The 21511-nt window shown below is 47.5% G+C and overlaps 1 protein-coding gene across 14 annotated transcripts in view; it reads left to right on the top strand.

The window, feature by feature from the left end:
- The window catches only part of htt (huntingtin), a 110242-nt gene that overhangs the window by 50624 nt on the left and 38107 nt on the right, over positions 1-21511 (top strand). For 9 of the 14 annotated variants that reach the window (XM_079500280.1, XM_079500277.1, XM_079500276.1 and 6 more), the window contains 22 exons: positions 417-684; positions 1818-1963; positions 2931-3127; positions 4250-4479; positions 5228-5354; positions 5465-5595; positions 6874-6981; positions 7180-7203; positions 7448-7525; positions 9175-9401; positions 10698-10776; positions 11746-11907; positions 12065-12120; positions 12328-12476; positions 15643-15779; positions 16157-16273; positions 16398-16520; positions 16773-17035; positions 17642-17784; positions 18241-18496; positions 19328-19472; positions 20821-21003. In XM_079500280.1, the coding sequence (XP_079356406.1) occupies positions 417-684; positions 1818-1963; positions 2931-3127; positions 4250-4479; positions 5228-5354; positions 5465-5595; positions 6874-6981; positions 7180-7203; positions 7448-7525; positions 9175-9401; positions 10698-10776; positions 11746-11907; positions 12065-12120; positions 12328-12476; positions 15643-15779; positions 16157-16273; positions 16398-16520; positions 16773-17035; positions 17642-17784; positions 18241-18496; positions 19328-19472; positions 20821-21003 (3349 nt within the window). The remainder of the gene's footprint in view (positions 1-416; positions 685-1817; positions 1964-2930; positions 3128-4249; positions 4480-5227; positions 5355-5464; positions 5596-6873; positions 6982-7179; positions 7204-7447; positions 7526-9174; positions 9402-10697; positions 10777-11745; positions 11908-12064; positions 12121-12327; positions 12477-15642; positions 15780-16156; positions 16274-16397; positions 16521-16772; positions 17036-17641; positions 17785-18240; positions 18497-19327; positions 19473-20820; positions 21004-21511) is intronic. The other 5 variants (XM_079500273.1, XM_079500271.1, XM_079500274.1 and 2 more) reach the window with 1 other exon arrangement.

The raw sequence follows: 21511 nt of genomic DNA, 5'->3' as shown, positions 1-21511 counted from the left end.
GTTGGAGGATATTATCGCCTAGCGTGGTTTTCTCACTCAACTATATTAAGTTTAAATACATTGAATCATTTCTTTTAACATTGTATCATGGTTAAAAGATAATAACATAAGTTGACAAATTAATTCATGAGGAAGTATATTAATTTTTTTATTGGATGATGTACGATGATAAGAGCGCCCCTCACTTCACACAGTTGTGTTTTTTGTTTGTTAATGTGGACTTTGAGTGTGAAGTGTACAGATCTGGAAAGGTCCATTCCTCGGAGCACTCGGGAGGACCCGCACATTTTCCCAAGTCAAACCAAACCATAGCCCATCATGATGGCATTATGCAAAAAAAAATCTGACACCTTGATCCCAATCATGACTCCAGAGATGAGGTGTGTAACTCTACGGTTTCCTCCCTGTCTGTTCAGGCTGGTCTCCAGGTTGTTCTACGACTGCGACCAGGGCCAGGCTGACCCCGTGGTGGCCATCGCCAGGGACCAGAGCTCTGTGTACCTTCAGCTGTTGATGCACGAGACGCAGCCGCCCTCCCAGTTCACCGTCAGCACCATCACCAGGACCTACCGCGGCTACAGTCTGTCCCACGGCGTGTCTGACGTCACCATAGAGAACAACCTGTCCAGAGTCATCGCTGCCATCAGCCACGCCCTCACCTCCTCTACCTCCAGAGCCCTGACGGTGAGCCACGCACGCACGCACGCACACACACACACACACACACACACACACACACACACACACACACACACACACACACACACAGTGACACTGACGGTGAGCAGCACATCTTACACCAGGGCTCCACCGGGCGCGTCAGCGTCGCGTCTCCGTCACCGTCAGGGAATGTTCCCTTTTTAATCAATGAAGGGTGGCTCCACTGCCCGCGTTGCGTTGCGTTGACGGAGACGCGACGCGTCCGGTGGAGCCCTGGCGTTACACTCTGTCTGTCTGTCTTGTCTGTCTGTCTGTCTGTCTGTCTGTCTGTCGGCCACAAACCAGCTAACTCCAAAATGTTCATTTTTTCAGGAAATGAAAAATATAAGTTTTTCAGGAAATGAAGAAAACCTTATACAGTATTTTGAAAACGAAAGCATTATTGCCTCATCAAAGTTGTTATTGTGACTTCATATATATATATATATATATATATATATATATATATTTTTTTTTTTAAATGTTTTTTTTTTTGTGGCTTTCGCCTTTATTTTATATATTTTATGGAGGGACAGACACTAGGCTGACAGGAAATGGGGAGAGAGATGGGGGGGAAGACACGCAGTAAAGGCCGTCGGGATCGGGAGTCGAACCCGCGGCACACTGCCAGACTGGATTACCAGCCAAGGTGCCTGGACCGCTGAGCCACGGCCCAGGCCTGACTTCATATATTGTCAATTACTTGCATGCGAGGGGGAGAGGTGGTGAAGTTAGCTGTTTTAGCAGACAGTTTGAGGGGCCAATGGAGTTACAGTAAGAGGTGTTGTCCGAAGCGCTTTTTAATAATTTTCATTGGTTCAATATTTTTTAACCAACACACTAAAAGGCATAGCAATGATTTATACATAAATAAATAAAAAAGAGTTTCTGCGGGACATATGGTTAACGTCTTTCATTGTGTGTGTGTGTGTGTGTGTGTGTGTGTGTGTGTGTGTGTGTGTGTGTGTGTGTGTGTGTGTGTGTGTGTGTGTGTGTGTGTGTGTGTGTGTGTGTGTGTGTGTGTGTGTGTGTGTGTGTGTGTGTGTGTGTGTGTGTGTGTGTGTGTGTGTGTGTGTGTGTGTGTGTGTGTGTGTGTGTGTGTGTGTGTGTGTGTGTAGTTTGGCTGCTGTGAGGCGCTGTGCCTCCTGACCTCCACCTTCCCAGCATGCACCTGGAACGCAGGCTGGCACTGTGGTTATGTGAGCTCCAGCACTGCCTATTCTACACGCTCCAGCATCAACCGCAGTAGAGGCCGGACCCTCAGGTACACACACACACACACACACACACACACACACACACACCTATTCTACACACTCCAGCATCAACCGCAGTAGAGGCCGGACCCTCAGGTACACACACACACACACACACACACACACACACACACACACACACACACACCTATTCTACACACTCCAGCATCAACCGCAGCAGAGGCCGGACCCTCAGGTACACGCACACACTAGGGCATTCACTTCTAGTCATTTTGACTAGTTGCCTAGTTGCCTAGTTTACTAGTCGACTAGTTGTTTAACTACCTATTATGTAAAAAATGTAATTATAAATTATTTTATTTATTTTTAATAAATATTTGTACATTGAAAAACTGTGTACATGGTTACTATAACTATAATCTACCTGATCTTGAGGCCTACACAATCGGATACAAAAATAAACTTGTTTTTCTTTTTTTTCCCTTGTCAACTAGTACCAACAAGGTCGACTAGTTGCTTAATGCCCTAACACACACACACACACACACACACACACACACACACACACACACACACACACACAGACAGACAGACACACAAATGGCCACCACAAGCCAGCAGGGCGATGACCCCTGCTCTTACTGTATTTCTCTGCCAAAATGTTCATTTTTCAGGAAATTAAGAATACCCTTATATTTTGAAAACAAAGCTAATTCTGCCTCATCAAAGATGGTGTTTGTGACTTTATTGTCAATTACTTGCATGAGAGGGGGAGAGTTGGTGGAGTTAGCTGCTTTAGCAGACAGTTTGAGGGTCAATGGAGTTAAGAGGTTTTGTCCAAAGCATTGTTTTACCATTGGTTCAATATTTTCGAAACAACACACAGATGTAAAGGGTGTTCAATAGCACTGATAATAAAAAATTAAATAAAAACTCAAATATGGAGTTATGATGAGCTAGGTTTCCTCCCGACAGCAACGATGAATGAAATGCTCCCTGTGCGTTTCCCTTCAGTCTGTCTGCGGCCAGCGGTGCTCCGGTGGTCTCCACCTCCAGCTCCACAGCAGCAGCAGCAGCAGACGGCGCTGAGAGGAGGACCCTGACGGTGGGCATGGCCAACATGGTGCTGTCACTGCTCTCCTCCGCCTGGTTCCCCCTGGACCTGTCCGCTCACCAGGACGCCCTTCTGCTGGCTGGGAACATGCTCGCTGGTAAGTACTGGTTCCCTCTGGACCTGTCCGCTCACCAGGACGCCCTTCTGCTGGCTGGGAACATGCTCGCTGGTAAGTACTGGTTCCCTCTGGACCTCTCCGCTCACCAGGACGCCCTTCTGCTGGCTGGGAACATGCTCGCTGGTAAGTACTGGTTCCCTCTGGACCTGTTCGCTCACCAGGACGCCCTGCCCTTCTGCTGGCTGGGAACATGCTCGCTGGTAAGTACTGGTTCCCTCTGGACCTGTCCGCTCACCAGGACGCCCTTCTGCTGGCTGGGAACATGCTCGCTGGTAAGTACTGGTTCCCTCTGGACTTGTTCGCTCACCAGGACGCCCTTCTGCTGGCTGGGAACATGCTCGCTGGTAAGTACTGGTTCCCCCTGGACCTGTTCGCTCACCAGGACGCCCTGCCCTTCTGCTGGCTGGGAACATGCTCGCTGGTAAGTACTGGTTCCCTCTGGACCTGTCCGCTCACCAGGACGCCCTTCTGCTGGCTGGGAACATGCTCGCTGGTAAGTACTGGTTCCCTCTGGACCTCTCCGCTCACCAGGACGACCTGCCCTGCTGCTGGCTGGGAACATGCTCGCTGGTAAGTACTGGTTCCCTCTGGTCCTGTCCGCTCACCAGGACGCCCTTCTGCTGGCTGGGAACATGCTCGCTGGTAAGTACTGGTTCCCTCTGGCCCTCTCCGCTCACCAGGACGCCCTGCTGCTGGCTGGGAACATGCTCGCTGGTAAAGCAAGAAGAACAAGCCTCTATTATGCACTAATCTACTCTTCCTACTTCCGGGCCGTATTCCCTACTTCCTTCACTGATGATGCTAATTATTAAGGCTCTGTTCCATTCAATGTGCATTGGTTCTCAAACTTTGAGCATACAAATGGAACAATTCAATTCAATTTCGATAAAAACGCCACTAAAGATAGTGTACGGAGGGAAGATATTGGATGACGTCACAATGCGGAAGCAAATCGTTGCCAGGCGACTGAGACGCCAAGAATGCCTCACTGCCTACGCAGCCCCTGTATTAACCCGGTGTCACTGTGCCCCTCCTCAGCCACGGCCCCTCACTACCTACGCAGCCCCTGTATTAACCCTGTGTCACTGTGCCCCTCCTCAGCCACGGCCCCTCACTGCCTACGCAGCCCCTGGGCTGCCGAGGAGGAAGGCGGCGGCGGCGGGGGCAACGCCAACCCGGGGCCAGCCCCGCTGAAGACGGAGGAGCCCTGGGCGGCCCTGTCGGAGCGCTCCCTGGTGGCCATGGTGGAGCAGCTGTTCTCCCACCTGCTCAAGATCCTCAACATCTGTGCCCACGTGCTGGACGAAACCCCTCCTGGGCCAGCGCTCAAGGTATATATAAAACGTAACGAGGCGTCGGTAACGGTTTTGGGCCTTTTACCTACTTGAGTGTCGTGTTGCGTTTTATCTCTGATAATGAGCAGGTCTATGTGCTTGCAGATCGTATATTTTTGAGGGGCGCTAGCCCCTCCTATATCCAGCTTTTAGTTTATGTTCACAAACTTTGTCCTACACAAACATTAAATTCCCGTTGATAATGAATGGAAAGTTTTACCTCATAGTGTCTAGTGTCATAATGATGTACGTTGATATAAGCACCCCTCACTTCACTGAACAAAATGGAGATATTAAACTTAAAAGATGAATAAATTAACACAAGCACATCAAAGCATAATTCACATGGTTAATTATCCATTTGTAACTCTGAGAATGTACTTAATGTTGACACGTACGGGTCGAGTTTGGTTACATTTGTGCACTCTCCGAGTTAACCCATTTTGGGCAGGAACCCCTTTTGGTGTTAGCATTATGTTATGCTTTAGCTATTAAAAAATAGCAGATCTACAAGCTCATAGCGCGCCACCGAGTGGCGCGCTACGAGCTTGTAGGTCTGCTATTTTTGAAAAATCAAAGAACGACTGACATAGAAACATAGCTTTCTCAGAAAACTGTCAGGATGTAGAAGACATTTTTAGAATCTGATCTCGGGTCAAAATGGGTTAAAGGACCCGGGGTGGGCTTTACTGCATGCGAGACGAAGCTAACGCGTCGTTCCCTGCTCTCCTCTCCTCTCCTCCAGGCCACCCTGCCTTCCCTGGCCAACACGCCGTCCCTCAGTCCCATTCGCCGGAAAGGCAAGGAAAAGGAGCCCGTGGAGCCCAGCGCCGCTCCCATGAGCCCAAAGAAGGGCACCGAGGCCAACGCAGGTCGGTCTGTCTGTGCGCACGTGCACTCACATGTGGAGAAACCGTCGGAAACATTGATTGTGGGTGATTTCAGAGCGTGTCTTGTTGTGTGTCTGTGTGTTTGTGAGCAGGCAGGCCAGCAGACGGCAGCACGGCCTCCACGGGGTTGATCAACAAGTCTACCACGCTGGGCAGCTTCTACCATCTGCCCCCTTACCTCAAGCTGTACGACGTCCTCAAAGCCACGCACACCAACTACAAGGTCAGAACACTTAACATACTTACCAGTGGCGCCTGAGCCATTGAGCAAACGGAGCAGCTGCTCCAGCAGATTAAAATGAGGGGGTGCATTGCGCCACCCAGAAATATCCCCCCACCCCCACCCACCCCATGTGTACTACAGCTGGAAGTTTGTTCCACAGCTGTGGAATTGAGATCCTTTTTTTTTTTTAACTCATATAATCTGTTATGATTTCTTAAATTATTATTCATGACATGAATGTGCAGTAGCCTACCAATGCTTGTTAGCCCTGCAGTTAACCATGTGGGTATTTTTAAACAAGGTCAGTAGTGACTTCTTAGTAGTGGCTGTCATGCTTTTAACAGAGTTAGAATCGTGCTAAGACACCCGACTCGGCCCGAAAAACGCCATTTTTTTCCCCGGGCGCGTGCGGAAGAGTCTAAATCTATGCTCCCCCACCTAGAAACAAAGTTAGGCGCCCCTGATACTTACACACAGTGCCAGATTGCCAAGAGGCTATGTAGCTTAATGGAAGTAAATTCCCAAATAATTTACAGTAAGTTGTGATCATTTTAGTGAATATGTTTCACATTTTGTGAATTCATAATCTCAGCCCTATACCGTCCCGCCATCCTACCATACTTGAGCAAGTCCGATGTCGTCAACATGATGCTTCGGACCGATGCGGGCACCATTGTGCTCGAGGACTACGCAAGTCGGGAACGATATAAGTTGGGAATGTATATGCCCAACTTGTACCAGCTCAGTGGCCTTGTGGTTAGAGTGTCCGCCCTGAAACTGGGAGGTCGGGGTTCGATCCCCGGCCGGGTCATACCAAAGACTGTAAAAAATGGGACCCAATGCTTCCCTGCTTGACACTCAGCATCAAAGGGTTGGATTGGGGGTCAAATCTACTAATCGAATGATTCCCGAGCGCGGCGCACGCTGCAGCTCACCGCTCCAAGAGATGGGTCAAATGCGGAGAACAAATTTCACTGCGGTAACGTGTGTGACAAATCGTACGACTTTGACTTTGACTTTGTACAATACATGTGCCTTGTTGCTGTCCCATGCACATTCCCACAGTTCCCATGCATTCAGGAGGAATGTACACCTTCCACAGTTCCCACTCAGTAGGAATGTACACCTTCCTTGGTGACTGACACGCACACCAAGCTTGAAGTCAGTCGGTCGCACAGTGCCTGCGACAAACAGACATACAGACAGATTCCTGGAATTTAATAGCTAGATATTATTATCGTTTATTTGCTGTGTTTTTGTGTGTGTGTCCCTTTTTAGGTGACACTGGACCTCCACAGCCAGGAGAAGTTTGGAAGCTTCCTGCGCTCCACTCTAGATGTGCTGTCTCAGCTCCTGGAGCTGGCGACACTCCATGATATTGGCAAGGTAATGCTAATCTCATTCATCTAAGTGATTCAGTTTATAATACGCAAGTAGAGGAATATATGGCCAAAATGAGTGTATGGGCATGTGGTTGAATGGATTGATAGATGGGTCAGGGGTGGGCGATATGGAAAAATATTGATAGCAGTATCACAATCCACGATATTATTATCACGATTCTTTTTCATTTTTTCATTCCAGTTACTTAACAGTACAACCTACAAGGTAACAAACAGACCATTTATAGACCAAAATGCTTGAATAGGGCTATTGATTAAATTGACTATTATGCACACAGATTTACTCTTCCTACTTCCGGGCCACTTCCCTTCCTTCACAGGTGTTACCGATGATACTAATTAAGGCTCTGTTTCATTTTAGTGTGCAGTGCTTCTCAAACCTTTTTAATTTCAATGACCCCCATAACTCTCATTGACTGGTACTGTATGTCTAATCTATGTGGCGTCAGTGTGTGGAGGAGATCCTGGGCTACCTCAAGGCCTGCTTCTCCAGGGAACCGACCATGTCCACGGTCTGCGTACAGCAGGTCAGTGATGTGCACGGCTTGCAGTGTGTGTGTGTGTGTGTGTGTGTGTGTGTGTGTGCGTTAATGTGGTCGTGCGTGGCAGTCTCGCTGTGGTTCCAGCACTGAGCAGTGTGCCGGAACCAATGTGACTCCACGCAGAGTGATTGTGGTTCCTGCCGACAGGGCCTGTAGAGGCTTTGGGTTCCCTGTGCGATGGTGCCGTACATGATGTTAACACTCGTCCTTATTGCTGGTTACGATACTGTATAAAAAGGGATAAAGCGATGTACGTATAGAGAAAAGGCATTCATTAGAGGCATTCATTCGAAAGTTCATTTGATTGTCGTTCGTTGAGTAAATCCAAGATTAGGCCAGCGAATCGTGCCGGTAGAATTCATCCTGATAGGGAGACCATGGATTCAAGTTCTCAGTCTTAACCCATTCAGGCCTGACGTCGAAATTAAAAAAAATGTCTTCTAAATCCTCCAGTTTTCTGAAATAAGGGACCGGTCGAAATTTAAATAGGGGTACCCCTGGAGGAAATGTATTTGTCCTGATATAAAATACCATCACCCTCCCTGTGAATGAAAATACAAATCCAGTCCCCTCCCCAGGTGATTAAACAAAAAGGAATCACCCTCCCCTATTAATTAATATCACATTTACCCGAGTATTATTTATTCCTAACTTTAATCTGCTAGCGTTTTTAATATGTGAGAAAATAAAGTCTGTTGTGAGGCTTGAACTCGCGGACAATGGTCTCGTAGTCTAACGGCTAACACAGCAAGCTATGGAAGCTATTGAAAAGTGGGGGTTGTAGTGTGTACTTACACACCAAGCACTGACAGGGGGAACAATGAAAACCGGTCCTGTTGGGAAGAACCAAGTGAAAGCAACAGAGGGGTATCGTTGACCAAAGTTGTACTTTAATTCAGAAAAGCTGTAGTATTATATAAAACCCGGACTATTTTATTATCAAAATTGGATCACCCTCCCTTGGACTCGATATAAAATTAGCTCACCCTCCCTCTGACTAAAATTAAAAATACATGGACCTCCCCTATTTTCCTCCAGGGCCCCCTTTTCTAAATTTCGACTGGTCCCTAAATATTTTCACGATTTTTCTAAAATAGCAGACCTACAAGCTCGTAGCGCGCCACTCGGTGGCGCGCTATGAGCTTGTAGGTCTGCTATTTTTCAATAGCTAAATTATAACGTAATGTTTAAAACACCAAAAGGGGTTCCCGGCGGCCCCAAAATGGGTTAAAAGCCAGAATGTGTTCTATGGAAGTGTACAACTTGGATGGATGAATGGATTTTATTTTGTCATTGAACAAAATGAATGAAATTAACCTGTTGGCATCAATCCAATGCAATACAAAAAAAGGCAATCGTAAGCGATGTAGCCACATCTGTAATTAAAGTGTTCTATATGATGACAGCTTTACATAGCAAACTTGTGCTTATTGTTCAGGAATCAGCACTAGTGTGTTGTGCTCCTGTCACATTGTCCAAACATTTTCAGTTGTGGGATTTTAGCATTTTCAGCGCGTACATAGAACTGTGCACTGACTGCGTTCTAACTCATGCCCGTGTTCTCTCTCTCTCCAACTTCATTTCTGTCGTATTATATTTTCTCTCGGCTCGTTTCTCTCTCTTCTCCCGTATAGTTGTTGAAGACGCTGTTTGGCACCAACCTGGCGTCCCAGTACGAGGGCTCCCTGAGCGGGCCTCTGAGCCGCTCCCAGGGCAAGGCCCTCCGCCTGGGCTCGTCCAGCCTGCGGCCGGGCCTCTACCACTACTGCTTCATGGCTCCCTACACGCACTTCACCCAGGCCCTGGCGGACGCCAGCCTCCGCAACATGGTGCAGGCCGAGCAGGAGCAGGACACCAATGGGTGAGTGGTGGGTGGTGGTGGGGGGTGGGTGGTTCCTGGGTGGTGGTGGGGTGCAGCGTCAACTAATTGCGAACGCAGTGAGCACTAACTATGAGATCTAGCAGAACATGTCTGTCTGTGTGTGTCACGCTGTACCACCCACCCGCCACCAGAGGGCGCAGCTGTATCACACACACACACACACACACACACAAAAAAACTTAACTTAACTTAAAAAAAACTTAAAAATAAAAAACTTTAAAAAAACTCACACACACACGCACGTACACATACACACATATGTATACGTAATTTATTCTAATTGTTGTTATTGCAATTTACGAGCTTTGTTCACTTCCCGCGTTCGCACGTCTTACTTGTACTATGTAGCCTGGCATGGCCAGACTAATATCACTGCATTAGTAGGGGTGCACGATTATGAAATTATGACCCATCTCCGGTTACTTGCAGGGTCATATCTGACCGATACCGATTCTGACCGATGCTGACTTCAAACATTAGAAATACACAAAACAAAAGCGACATTGACGGTCACATTATTATTGCGTCATCAATATCTGTGAAAATAATCTATTATTTTGAGACCGATCCGATACCGATATGGCATTTTTTCGCCGATATGGACGATTTCGATGTGCTACCGATTATATCGTGCACCACTACTGCATAGATATTAATCTTCGGTGCGGGTGCAAGTCTCACTTTGAATAGTGGACTCTGATTTGTCACCCACAGCTCTGGGCTGAGTGAAATGTAATTTAAATGTAAGAGTGCCAGACCAATCTGCCCAGGGATTATTTTCCCTGTGGCAGATTTGGTTGACTACCACTGACGAAAACAAAAATGTAAAACAAAGCTATGATGACTAAAACTAAGACTAAATATACTGACAATTTCATCGACAAATAAAAACTAGACTAAAGTGTTGAGGGAGTAGTGGAGAAGAGATCGCGTAGAACTAAAAGACAAGTCATTTTATATTTGCTTGCACTCTGAAAATAGCAGATCACAACGTGCTGCGTTGTGAGCTTGTAGATCTGCTATTTTCAGCATACAACAAGTGTAAAATCGGGCATTACGACGCCATCAAGGCACCATCGACATTTCAGATGACTAAAATATGATTAAAACTAGATGACATTTTAGTCCAAAGACTATGACTGAACTAAATCTACATTTGCTGTCAACACTGGGGTAGTGGTTTTGACTTGAGGAGCACACACACACACACACACACACACACACACACACACACACACACACACATATCACTGACTGCTCTTTTTCTTCTTCCAGGTGGTTCGATGTGATGCAGAAAGTGTCCAACCAACTGAGGTCCAGCATCACCAATGTGACGCGTCACAGAGGAGACAAGGTGAACGTCATGATTTGGAGGACATTTAGTAGAATCTGGTCTCGGATCTAAATGGCTGCAAACTGTAACATTCTGTAGAATAAGAATGAATTAGAACGTCCTTTTTCTTTCCCAGTGGGTTCAGTTGATGAAGTTCATCAACCGTGTGTGTGTGTGTGTGTGTGTGTGTGTGTGTGTGTGTGCGTGTGTGTGTGTGTGTGTGTGTGTGTGTGTGTGTGTGTGTGTGTGTCGCCCTCAGAATGCCAACCACATCCGTCTGTTTAACACATTTAGGCCTGACGTAAAAAGACAAAAAAAGTATTCTGAAAGAATATATATTCAAAGATTTGCGCCGCTTTTTCACAATTTTTCAAAAATATTTTTTAAATAGCTAAAGTATAACATAATGCTTAGTTAAAACGCCAAAAGGGGTTCCCGCCCAGAATGGGTTAAGTAGTTTTTGTGTGTTTTTCCCGCCACTCAGAATTCCATCCACAACCAAACCCGTCTGTTTAAGTAGTTTTTGTGTGTTTTTCCCGCCCTCAGAATGCCATCCACAACCACATCCGTCTGTTTAAGTAGTTTTTGTGTGTTTTTCCCGCCCTCAGAATGCCATCCACAACCACATCCGTCTGTTTAAGTAGTTTTTGTGTGTTTTTCCCGCCCTCAGAATGCCATCCACAACCACATCCGTCTGTTTAAGTAGTTTTTGTGTGTTTTTCCCGCCCTCAGAATGCCATCCACAACCACATCCGTCTGTTTAAGTAGTTTTTGTGTGTTTTTCCCGCCACTCAGAATGCCATCCACAACCACATCCGTCTGTTTAAGTAGTTTTTGTGTGTTTTTCCCGCCATCCTCAGAATGCCATCCACAACCAAACCCGTCTGTTTAAGTAGTTTTTGTGTGTTTTTCCCGCCATCCTCAGAATGCCATCCACAACCACATCCGTCTGTTTAAGTAGTTTTTGTGTGTTTTTCCCGCCATCCTCAGAATGCCATCCACAACCACATCCGTCTGTTTGAGCCGCTGGTCATCAAGGCTCTGAAGCAGTACACCACCAGCACCTCTGTCGCCCTCCAGCGGCAGGTCCTGGATCTGCTGGCCCAGCTGGTCCAGCTCCGCGTCAACTACTGCTTACTGGACTCAGACCAGGTGAGACACACACTTGACCAAATGTGCCCAAATGTGATGACCTCATCACATTTGTGAAGACAGCTATGGCCATTCTTTTGTCCAACAAGGAGTGTTTTTTGTGCAAAACTAATGCTTGCAATTGATTGTTTTACTACAACATGTCTTTTTCTTTCAGGTCTTCATAGGATTTGTGCTCAAGCAGTTTGAATACATTGAAGTCGGTCAGTTCAGGTAAGTTATTTTCAGTGGCGATTATTATTAAAAAAAATATTACGATTATCTCAAATAATTGCGATTTTGGCGATCATGTAATAATTGTGTCAGGCCTACTATGTGACAGACAGTGAGTGAACGTGTGTAATGAATGATTCAAAGTGTTAACGTGTGTGTAATGAATGATTCAAAGTGTTAACGTGTGTGTAATGAATGTTGCTGCAGGGACTCTGAGGCCATCGTTCCCAGCATCTTCTTCTTCCTGGTGCTGCTGTCCTACGAGCGCTACCACTCCAAGCAGATCATCAGCATCCCCAAGATCATCCAGCTGTGCGACGGCATCATGGCCAGCGGCCGGAAGGCCGTCACGCACGGTGAGAGCAACGCCGATGTTGGATTTGACAGCTACATTTTCGTTTTTAGTTTTTTAGTCATAGTCTTGGGAATTAAACTTCATTTAGTTTTAGTCATGTTTGAGTCACCTGTAGCCTCGGAAACCCAGACGTTTTTATTTCCAGGGAGTCCACTTCAATTCGGCATAGAGTAGCGCAAATGTCGATCACTCTCTGCTGATTTCTGATCGTCTGCACCTTTGTTAAATTGACGCACACACGTACACACACACTCCTCTCTCTCTCTGTCGCTCTAATTAATTATATTACAATTACAATTACAATTTAGGCATTTAGCAGACGCTCTTAATCCAGAGCGACTTACAATAGGCAAGAACAAAAAGCATGGGAATACATCACATATGTAAAAAAAAAAAAAAATGCATTTATCGCGAAACATGCGTAAGCTAAGACCGTGACTAGAACATATCTATATAATGACACTATACATATAAACTATAACTAGAACATATCTATATAATGACACTATACATATAAACTACACATATATGCTATACTATGCTGTACATATATACTATGAAGTGCTATGACTACATACAATGCACTTATTGTGCTGTCTACATGACATGCTATAAGTCTGTTTCAAATGCTATATAAGTCTAAGAAGTGCTGTCTAAGGGGGTAGGGTAAGTGCTATGGGCCATGATGGAGTCTGAAAAGGTGGGTTTTCAGACTACGGCGGAAGATCGGGAGTGATGCTGCAGTTCTGATTGCAACGGGAAGTGCATTCCACAGTTTTGGGGCCAGAAGGGAGAAGAGTTTGGGACGTGTGGAGCGTTGTCCCGGCGTTTTTAGTGAGGGTACTTCCAGCTTCCCTGCGTTGGCTGATCTGAGTGCGCGGGAGGGTTTGTAGGGTTCAATCATGCTGGCAAGATATGGGGGAGCCATACCTTTGGTTGCTTTAAATGCCAACATCAGAGTTTTGTATTCTGTGCGGGCAGCGACCGGGAGCCAGTGCAGGGAGCGGAGCAGGGGGGAGACATGTGAGAATTTTGGCTGGTTGAAGACCAAGCGAGCTGCGGCATTTTGGATCAGTTGGAGAGGCTTCAGTGCACATGCCGGTAGGCCAGTAAGGAGAGAGTTACAATAGTCAAGTTTTGACAGGACTGTTGTCTGGATTAGGAGCTGGGATGATTCCTGGGTGAGGAACGGTCTAATTCGTCGTATGTTATAGAGTGTGAACCTACAGGATCGAGTGACAGCTGTGATGTGAGTTTTGAACGAGAGCTGACTGTCCAGGACAACACCAAGGTTCCTGGCTGTTGGGACAGACGTTACCAGGGCGTTGTCTACGGAAATAGTTAGCTCCCGCATCGGGCAGGACTTAGCTGGGAAGAAGAGAAGCTCAGTCTTGTCTGGGTTCAGCTTGAGGTGGTTGGAGGACATCCACTGTGAGATGTCAGCCAGGCAAGCAGTGATGCGCTCTTCCACCTGGGTGGCAGAGGGGGGGAAGGATAGAAACAGTTGTGTGTCATCGGCATAACAGTGATAGGATATATTGTGGGCAGAGATGATAGTGCCAAGGGATTTAGTGTACAGTGAGAAAAGGAGGGGACCAAGTACAGATCCCTGTGGGACCCCAGTTTGGAGGGTTCGGGGGGATGATAACAGACCTTTCCAGGAGACCTGGTAGGTCCGGTCGGTGAGGTAAGAGGAGAACCACTTTAGTGCCGTCCCGCCGATGCCTAGATCCGCTAGGGTGTCTAGGAGCAGCTGGTGGTTCACTGTGTCAAATGCTGCTGATAGGTCTAGGAGAATCAGGACTGCAGAGTGGGAAGCAGCCTGGGCAGCATGTAGTGCTTCTGTGACTGCCAGCAGGGCAGTTTCTGTGGAGTGGGCTTTTTTGAATCCGGACTGGTTGGGATCTAGCAGGTTGTTATGTGAGAGATGGAGAGAGAGCTGGTTGGAGACAACACGTTCAATGCTTTTTGATAGAAATGAAAGGAGTGATACCGGTCTGTAGTTCTTGACATCTGAGGGGTCAAGGGTTGGTTTCTTGAGGAGTGGTGTTACTCTGGCTGACTTGAGGGCAGATGGGACGCAGCCTGAGGTTACTGAGGTGTTGATGATGGAGGTGATGAAGGGGAGCAGATCAGGTGCGATGGTCTGGAAGATTGGAGACGGGACAGGGTCGAGAGGACAGGTGGTAGGTCTAGTGGAAGTCACTAGTTGTAGGACCTCGTCTGGGGAAAGAGGAGAGAAGGAGGACATGCGTGGTGTGTTGGGGTTAGTGTTGGTTGAGTCAGATGCCACTTTATGGGGGGGGGGGGGGAAGGAGCTGCTGATATCGTCAACCTTCTTCTCGAAGTAGTTGACAAAAACATCAGCAGTGAGGGATGAAGGTTGGGTGGGGGGAGGGGGCTTAAGGAGGGAGGAGAAAGTGGAGAAGAGCTTCCTTGGGTTAGAAGTAAAGTGAAGAAGAGCTTCCTTGGGTTAGAAGTACAGGATTGTCTCATGTCGCGCAGCTGCGTCTAGATTCTCCCGGCGGATCCTGCCGGGAGCTGCCTATGCAATAGAAAGCATAGGTGGACCCCAGGCTAAGTCACCTGAAATGTTTGTGTCTTAGTTGTAGTCGACTAAATGTCATATGATTTTGGTTGACCAAATCTACAGTTGTTTTTTGTCGACAAAAATGCATTTTTGCTGGCCTTGATGCCTGATTTTTCACTTTGCATGCTGGAAATAGCTGATCTACAAGCTGTCAGACTTTTTAGTCTACGGTAGTTTTTATTTGATATTTGATAAAATTGTCGGCATATTTAGTCTTAGTTTTAGTCATCATAGCTTAGTTTTTATTTAGTTTTCGTCAGTGAAAAACTACGAACATTTTTCATCATAGTTTTAGTCGACAAAATCAACACTGGGTGAGAGCAACACCAGCAGGGGGCCGGCCTTGTACCGGCGAGCCTTTCCGCGTCCGAAACGGTCGGGAAATGACAGAGTTACCGTGTTCAGCGTGTTGCAGTTTTCCGTGCTCGGACAGACACGTACAGGGACACGTATACATAGGGACACACATAGCTGCGTAATGGAGCGGAGAACACCGCTCAAAAAACCCATGGATAGGTGCTAAGAAGAAGCTAATGGCTACTTCCAGCCCTGATGGTTTTTCCGTCTCCCTCCGTAGCCATCCCAGCCCTGCAGCCCATCGTCCACGACCTGTTTGTGTTGAGAGGCTGCAACAAGGCGGACGCAGGCAAGGAGCTGGAGACGCAGAAAGAGGTGGTGGTCTCCATGCTGCTGAGACTGATTCAGTACCACCAGGTACGCACGCACGCACACACAACGCACGCACGCACACACAACACACGCACGCATGCACACACACACACACACACTTTCTACTCCGTCATCATCGACTCCATAGCGAAGTGAACAAGGAATTTGTTTTCACCTGACCTACTGGTGCTGTAACCCATTAAGACCTGAGACAAGATTCTACAAAATAATGTCTTCTAAATCATAACAGTTTTCTGAAAAGTTCTGTGTCAGTGGTTCTCAAATGTTTTCATATCAAGAACCCCTAGAATGATATGTATTTGGCCGCCGACCTCCATCTCAAAGTGTGTGTGTGTGTGTGTGTGTGTGTGTGTGTGTGTGTGTGTGTGTGTGTGTGTGTGTGCGTGTGCGTGCGCGTTCAGGTGTTGGAGATGTTCATCCTAGTCCTGCAGCAGTGTCACAAGGAGAACGAGGACAAGTGGAAGAGACTGTCCAGACAGATAGCTGATGTCATTCTGCCCATGATCGCCAAGCAGCAGGTGAGGATGGCATTTGAACCACGCAAGACTCCAAAGACAAGAGTCCAATGGTTTCGTGATATGTTGTTCCTCGTCTCAACGGCTTCCTGTAAGAACATGTGTGTGTGTTGCTTCCTCTCCACAGATGCACCTGGACTCTCCTGAAGCGTTGGGGGTTTTAAACACTCTGTTTGAGACCGTGGCCCCCTCCTCTCTGAGGCCCGTCGACATGCTGCTGAAGAGCATGTTCACCACCCCGGCCACCATGGTGAGACGCACGCACACAAGCACGCAGCACGCACGCACGCACAAAAAAAACATTGCACCCACTATATACAGCTCACTTGTGGTGCCGTTACAGCGGTGCAAAAAAGGGAAAACTTCAGGTTCAGCTTCGTTGTGTTGTATATGGGACCCCCTGTGTATGAAATAAACAATGTAAACATAAGTACACGAAAACTTCTGAAAAGTCTGTTGGAAGGAGACAAACCTCAACCCCATCCTCTCCTTCCCCATGCAGTTATCGGTGGCGACGGTGCAGCTGTGGGTGTCGGGCATCCTGGCGGTCCTCCGCGTGCTCATCTCCCAGTCCACGGAGGACATCGTGCTGTCCCGCGTCCACGAGCTGTCCCTGTCCCCGCAGCTCCTCTCCTGCCACGCCATCCGCGGCCTGCGGCAGCACAGTCCCTCTCCCCTGGAACCTCCCCCCCTCCCCGACATTGGCAACCAGGAGACCAACGGTGAGACGCCAGTGCGCGCCCCGCCCGAGGAGACGTTCGCCAGGTGAGTGTTGTTGATACGGGGGATTTATTATAATTTATTTCTATACGTTTTTCAGAATTCACCCTTTTGTCAAGTCCCGCCCCGTGGTTGTGCCCCTCTTCGCACCCATTGGTTGCCGTTTCGTGGTAGGACAAAAATCCTTTCTCTCCATCCCATACGCGTGATTTGGAATCCCACCGCAGCTCCAGGAAACCCTGCTGTGATTGGCCAGTAGTCGCTGTGATACTGTGACAGTTCTCGTTTTTGCAACAATGCCTAATAACCCTAACCCTAAACCTTACCTCAGTAAAACTATGCCTAAACCTAAACCTAACCTCAGTAAAACTAAACCTATACCTTGGTGGGATTCCAAATCACTCATCCACTAATCAGGCTGGAACCCAGGCTACACAACCACAGGCGGGTCTTGACAAAGGGTCAAATGAAAGACAATTTTTGTCTTCTTGGTCCTTCACTCAATTTCTCTTTTCCACTCTCTGCCTTCCTACCTCTTTCTCAGCAGCGTGAATCATATTGCTTACGCTGCCATTTTCACATAATGTCCCTCTCCATGACTTTGTCCCTCTCACTGTCTCGTTAACCTCTCTGTCTTCTCCCTGCCTCCAGGTTTCTCCTGCAGCTGGTAGGAGTGTTGCTGGACGACGTCTCCTCTCGGCAGGTCAAAGTGGACATGACGGAGCAGCAGCACACCTTCTACTGCCAGCAGCTGGGCACGCTGCTCATGTGCCTCATACACATCTTCAAGAGTGGTGAGTTATAAAGGGTCCATTTGGTTCCATGTGTGCACTCTCAGAGTTTATCAGTCATGTGTCTCATACACATCTTCAAGAGCGGTGAGTTAGCACTGCTCATGTGTCCCGTAGACCGTTTTTAATTCATTGAATACAAAAATAAACCTTCGAGCACCAATAGAACATTGCATAGTCTATCGGTGGACAAAAAAAGTATTTCGAAGTCTCGTCTTCAAATAGCGGATGTACAAGCCACAACACGTTGCGCTGTGACGCTTTGTCTTTTAGTTCTACTCGATCTCTTGTCCACTAGTCCCTTCCTAACATTTTAGTTAGTCTAGTTTTTATTTGTTGACGAAATTGTGAATATATTTAGTTTCCATTTAGTTTTCGTCAGTGGAAAGAAAAAGGTAGTCGACGAAATGAACACTGGTATGACTATGAAGTGTCCCTAATATCCCTCTGTTCCTTCAGGAATGTTCCGTAGGATCACCGCCGCGGCCAGTCGGCTCCTCAAGGCCGAGGGTCAGCAGCAGCCCGCCGCCGCCGGGGGCCAGCCGGTGGGCCCGGAGGCTCCTCCCGGCTCCTTCTACCCTCTGGAGGGCCTGAACGCCTTGGTGCAGTGTCTGACCACCACGCACCCTTCTCTGGTCCTGCTCTGGTGCCAAGTCCTCCTCATCATCAACTACACCAACTACTCCTGGTGGGCCGAGGTGCACCACACACCCAAGTAAGCATGGGGGGTTGGGAGAAGCACTCACTCAGTCACTCACTCACTCACTCACTCACTCACTCACCCTTTCACTCACCCTTTCACTCACTCACTCACTCACTCACTCACTCACTCACTCACTCACCCTTTCACTCACCCTTTCACTCACTCACTCACTCACTCACTCACTCACTCACCCTTTCACTCACCCTTTCACTCACTCACTCACTCACCCTTTCACTCACTCACTCACTCACTCACTCACTCACTCACCCTTTCACTCACTCACTCACTCACTCACTCATTCATTCACTCACGTTTTGAAACCTTTCTCTCCATTCACAATATCTACATTTCAGCATCCCTTTCTGGTTCTTCTCAATGGAATTGTAAATGAATGCCCAGGCCTTTACTGTTTACCATTACCATACTTTTTGTCCCGAAAACCCAGAAGAAAAAAAAACTGCATCCAACAAGCATTGAACTGAGCAGAGTGGACCTTCCGTTCCAGGGATAATAGCCAAAACATCTTGAAAACTACCACTTTTCGATCGCCGATTTTCTTTAATATTTGTCGTTTCTTTAATAATACGAGCTAGGAAGGTCGGACGGCTAGATACCCGAGTAAGGTTCGCTTTGCGCTGCGTCCAACACATCCACCTCCAAAAATGCCCTTTTTTTGGAGGGGTAGTAGATGTATTATTATTTTTTTGTCTTTTGAACCCGAGGCTCAGCCTGGCCCGACTAAACTTAGCATACATTTTGGGCCCCGAAAGCATTGGGTCGGGGTAGAATTTGAGAAGTCTAGCTGCCTCTAATCACTCTTCTGTCCACCGTCCTCCCCTCCAGGAGACCCAGTCTGTCCAGCACCAAGCTGCTGAGCCCCCACTCCTCCTCAGGGGAAGGAGAGGAGGAGAGGCCAGAGTCTCGGCTGGCCATGGTCAACAGAGAGATCGTACGCAGGGGAGCTCTGATTCTCTTCTGCGACTACGTGGTGAGAGTCTGGAAATGTGTTTTTCTAACGGTCACTGTTGAAGTAGCCTCGGAAACCCAGACATTTTTATTTCCAGGGAGAAAAAAAAAGTCTGGGTCCGAGTCCACTTCAATTCGGCATAGAGTAGCGCAAACATCACTCACTGATGTCTGATCGTCTGCACCATTGTTAAATTGACACACACACGCACGCACACATATACACACACACTCCTCTCTCTCTCTGTCGCTCTAATTAATAATTAGTCTCATGTCTAGCAGCTGCGCATAGTTTCTGCCGGCGGATCCAGCCGGGAGCTGCCTATGCCATAGAAAGCATAGGTGAGTTCCAGGCTACTGTTGAAGTGTCTTCGAGCATGGGTCAGTCTGTGGGAGTGGAAATGGACAAACTGGAGAGGTGGAAATGAAAAAGAAATGTGTCTGGAGTCAGTTTTGCATCTTTGGGTTAATTTATTTGTAGCTAGGGTCGGAAATCTCTAGGTAGCTGACGATGGAGTGCACGGAAGTTTTGCGGGAACGCCTACTGAGTGGCAAAACACTACTTTCTGGCCTTGACAGCCCATACATCCAAACGGAAAAGTCCTATCTGATTGCATTAGACGATGTTAAGCGACGTTAAACTCACTTTTCCACTTACTTTGACACTCGATTTGCCATTTGCTTTATGCACACACATACCCTCTATCGACTGTGGAAACGAGGAAAGTAGTATTAACACCTTAGTAGCCCGGAACTATTTAATCCATTTCATCCATGTGCCCATCATTTATAGCGCACGGACCACTTTTACCGGCACACCGGAAGTTGGTGTGCATGTCTGTGTAGCAGCTAACAATAGCGACACCACTCTAGAGTCGCTCGACAACAACGGGAGACAAGAATAAATCTATCGCGACTAGCGACTGGACCGCGGAAGGCCGTCAAACACAGGATCTTTTTTCAGAATTAGACGGGATGATTTAGATCGGGAGTTATGATCGTTTTAAGATTTTCGTTTTCGTCAGCTAAACAGGCAGGGAACATTTTCGATGACGTGTCACTTTTTGACACGTCATCCGATCGGGCAAAAAGCGCTCCTAGGCTCTAGAGCGATGCGAACGGTTTTGTTATCATTAATCTCCGTCCTATTTATCAATCTCCGGCTTGGGCACTTGACCATGACCTTGAACTTGACGGAGAACTCCGCCCCGGGCCTCCATGGTGTTAATTAGTATTAATAGTAGAAGTATTAATTACATTTATTTTATTGATTTCTTTTTACATTTGCGAATCGATTCATGTCCGCATCGCGATTTGTCTATGAATCGATTTTATTTCCCGTCCCTGATAAATGTCGTTCATCCCTGCAGTGCCAGAACCTCCACGACTCGGAGCACCTGACCTGGCTGATGGTCAACCACATCTGCGACCTCATCCGCCTGTCCCACGAGCCCCCGGTGCAGGACTTCATCAGCGCCGTGCACCGCAACTCTGCCGCCAGCGGCCTCTTCATCCAGGCCATCCAGTCGCGCTGCGACACCACCATGACCACTGTAAGTAAATCAATGTTCATGTAACTCTGAGAGTGTACAGATGGAACCAAATGGACCCCATCTGTACACTCTCAGAGTTACAGACCCACAAGGGTCCCTCGAGGACCCCTGGGGGTCCCCAGACCCCTCCTTGGGAACCACTGCTGTAAGTAACCTCTTCATCCAGGCCATCCAGTCCCGCTGTATGTGACACTACCTACTGTACCGTGACTATACTGTAAGTCAGTGGTTCCCAAACTTTTTATGTCAAGGACCCCTAAATTGACACTAGTAATTAGCCCGTGGACCCCCACATTTGAAGAGATAATGCTAATTCCCCATAAGAGAAGATTTTCACGGCTCTAGCAGTGAAAACCCCCCAGTAATGCATGTCAGCATTAGTCTACAGGTCACCATTGAATGGCATTTCTATCTCTGAGACCCCAATTTATATTGTAAAATCAGTGTTAATTTAACTCTGAGAGTGTACAAATGGAACCAAATGGTCCCTCTCTCACTCCCAACCTCC

This window comes from Electrona antarctica (assembly GCF_951216825.1).
Source record: "Electrona antarctica genome assembly, chromosome: 4".
Classification (NCBI taxonomy): domain Eukaryota; kingdom Metazoa; phylum Chordata; class Actinopteri; order Myctophiformes; family Myctophidae; genus Electrona; species Electrona antarctica.
The sequence above is the reverse complement of the archived record's forward strand: the minus strand, read 5'-3'. Positions and strand labels throughout refer to the sequence as shown.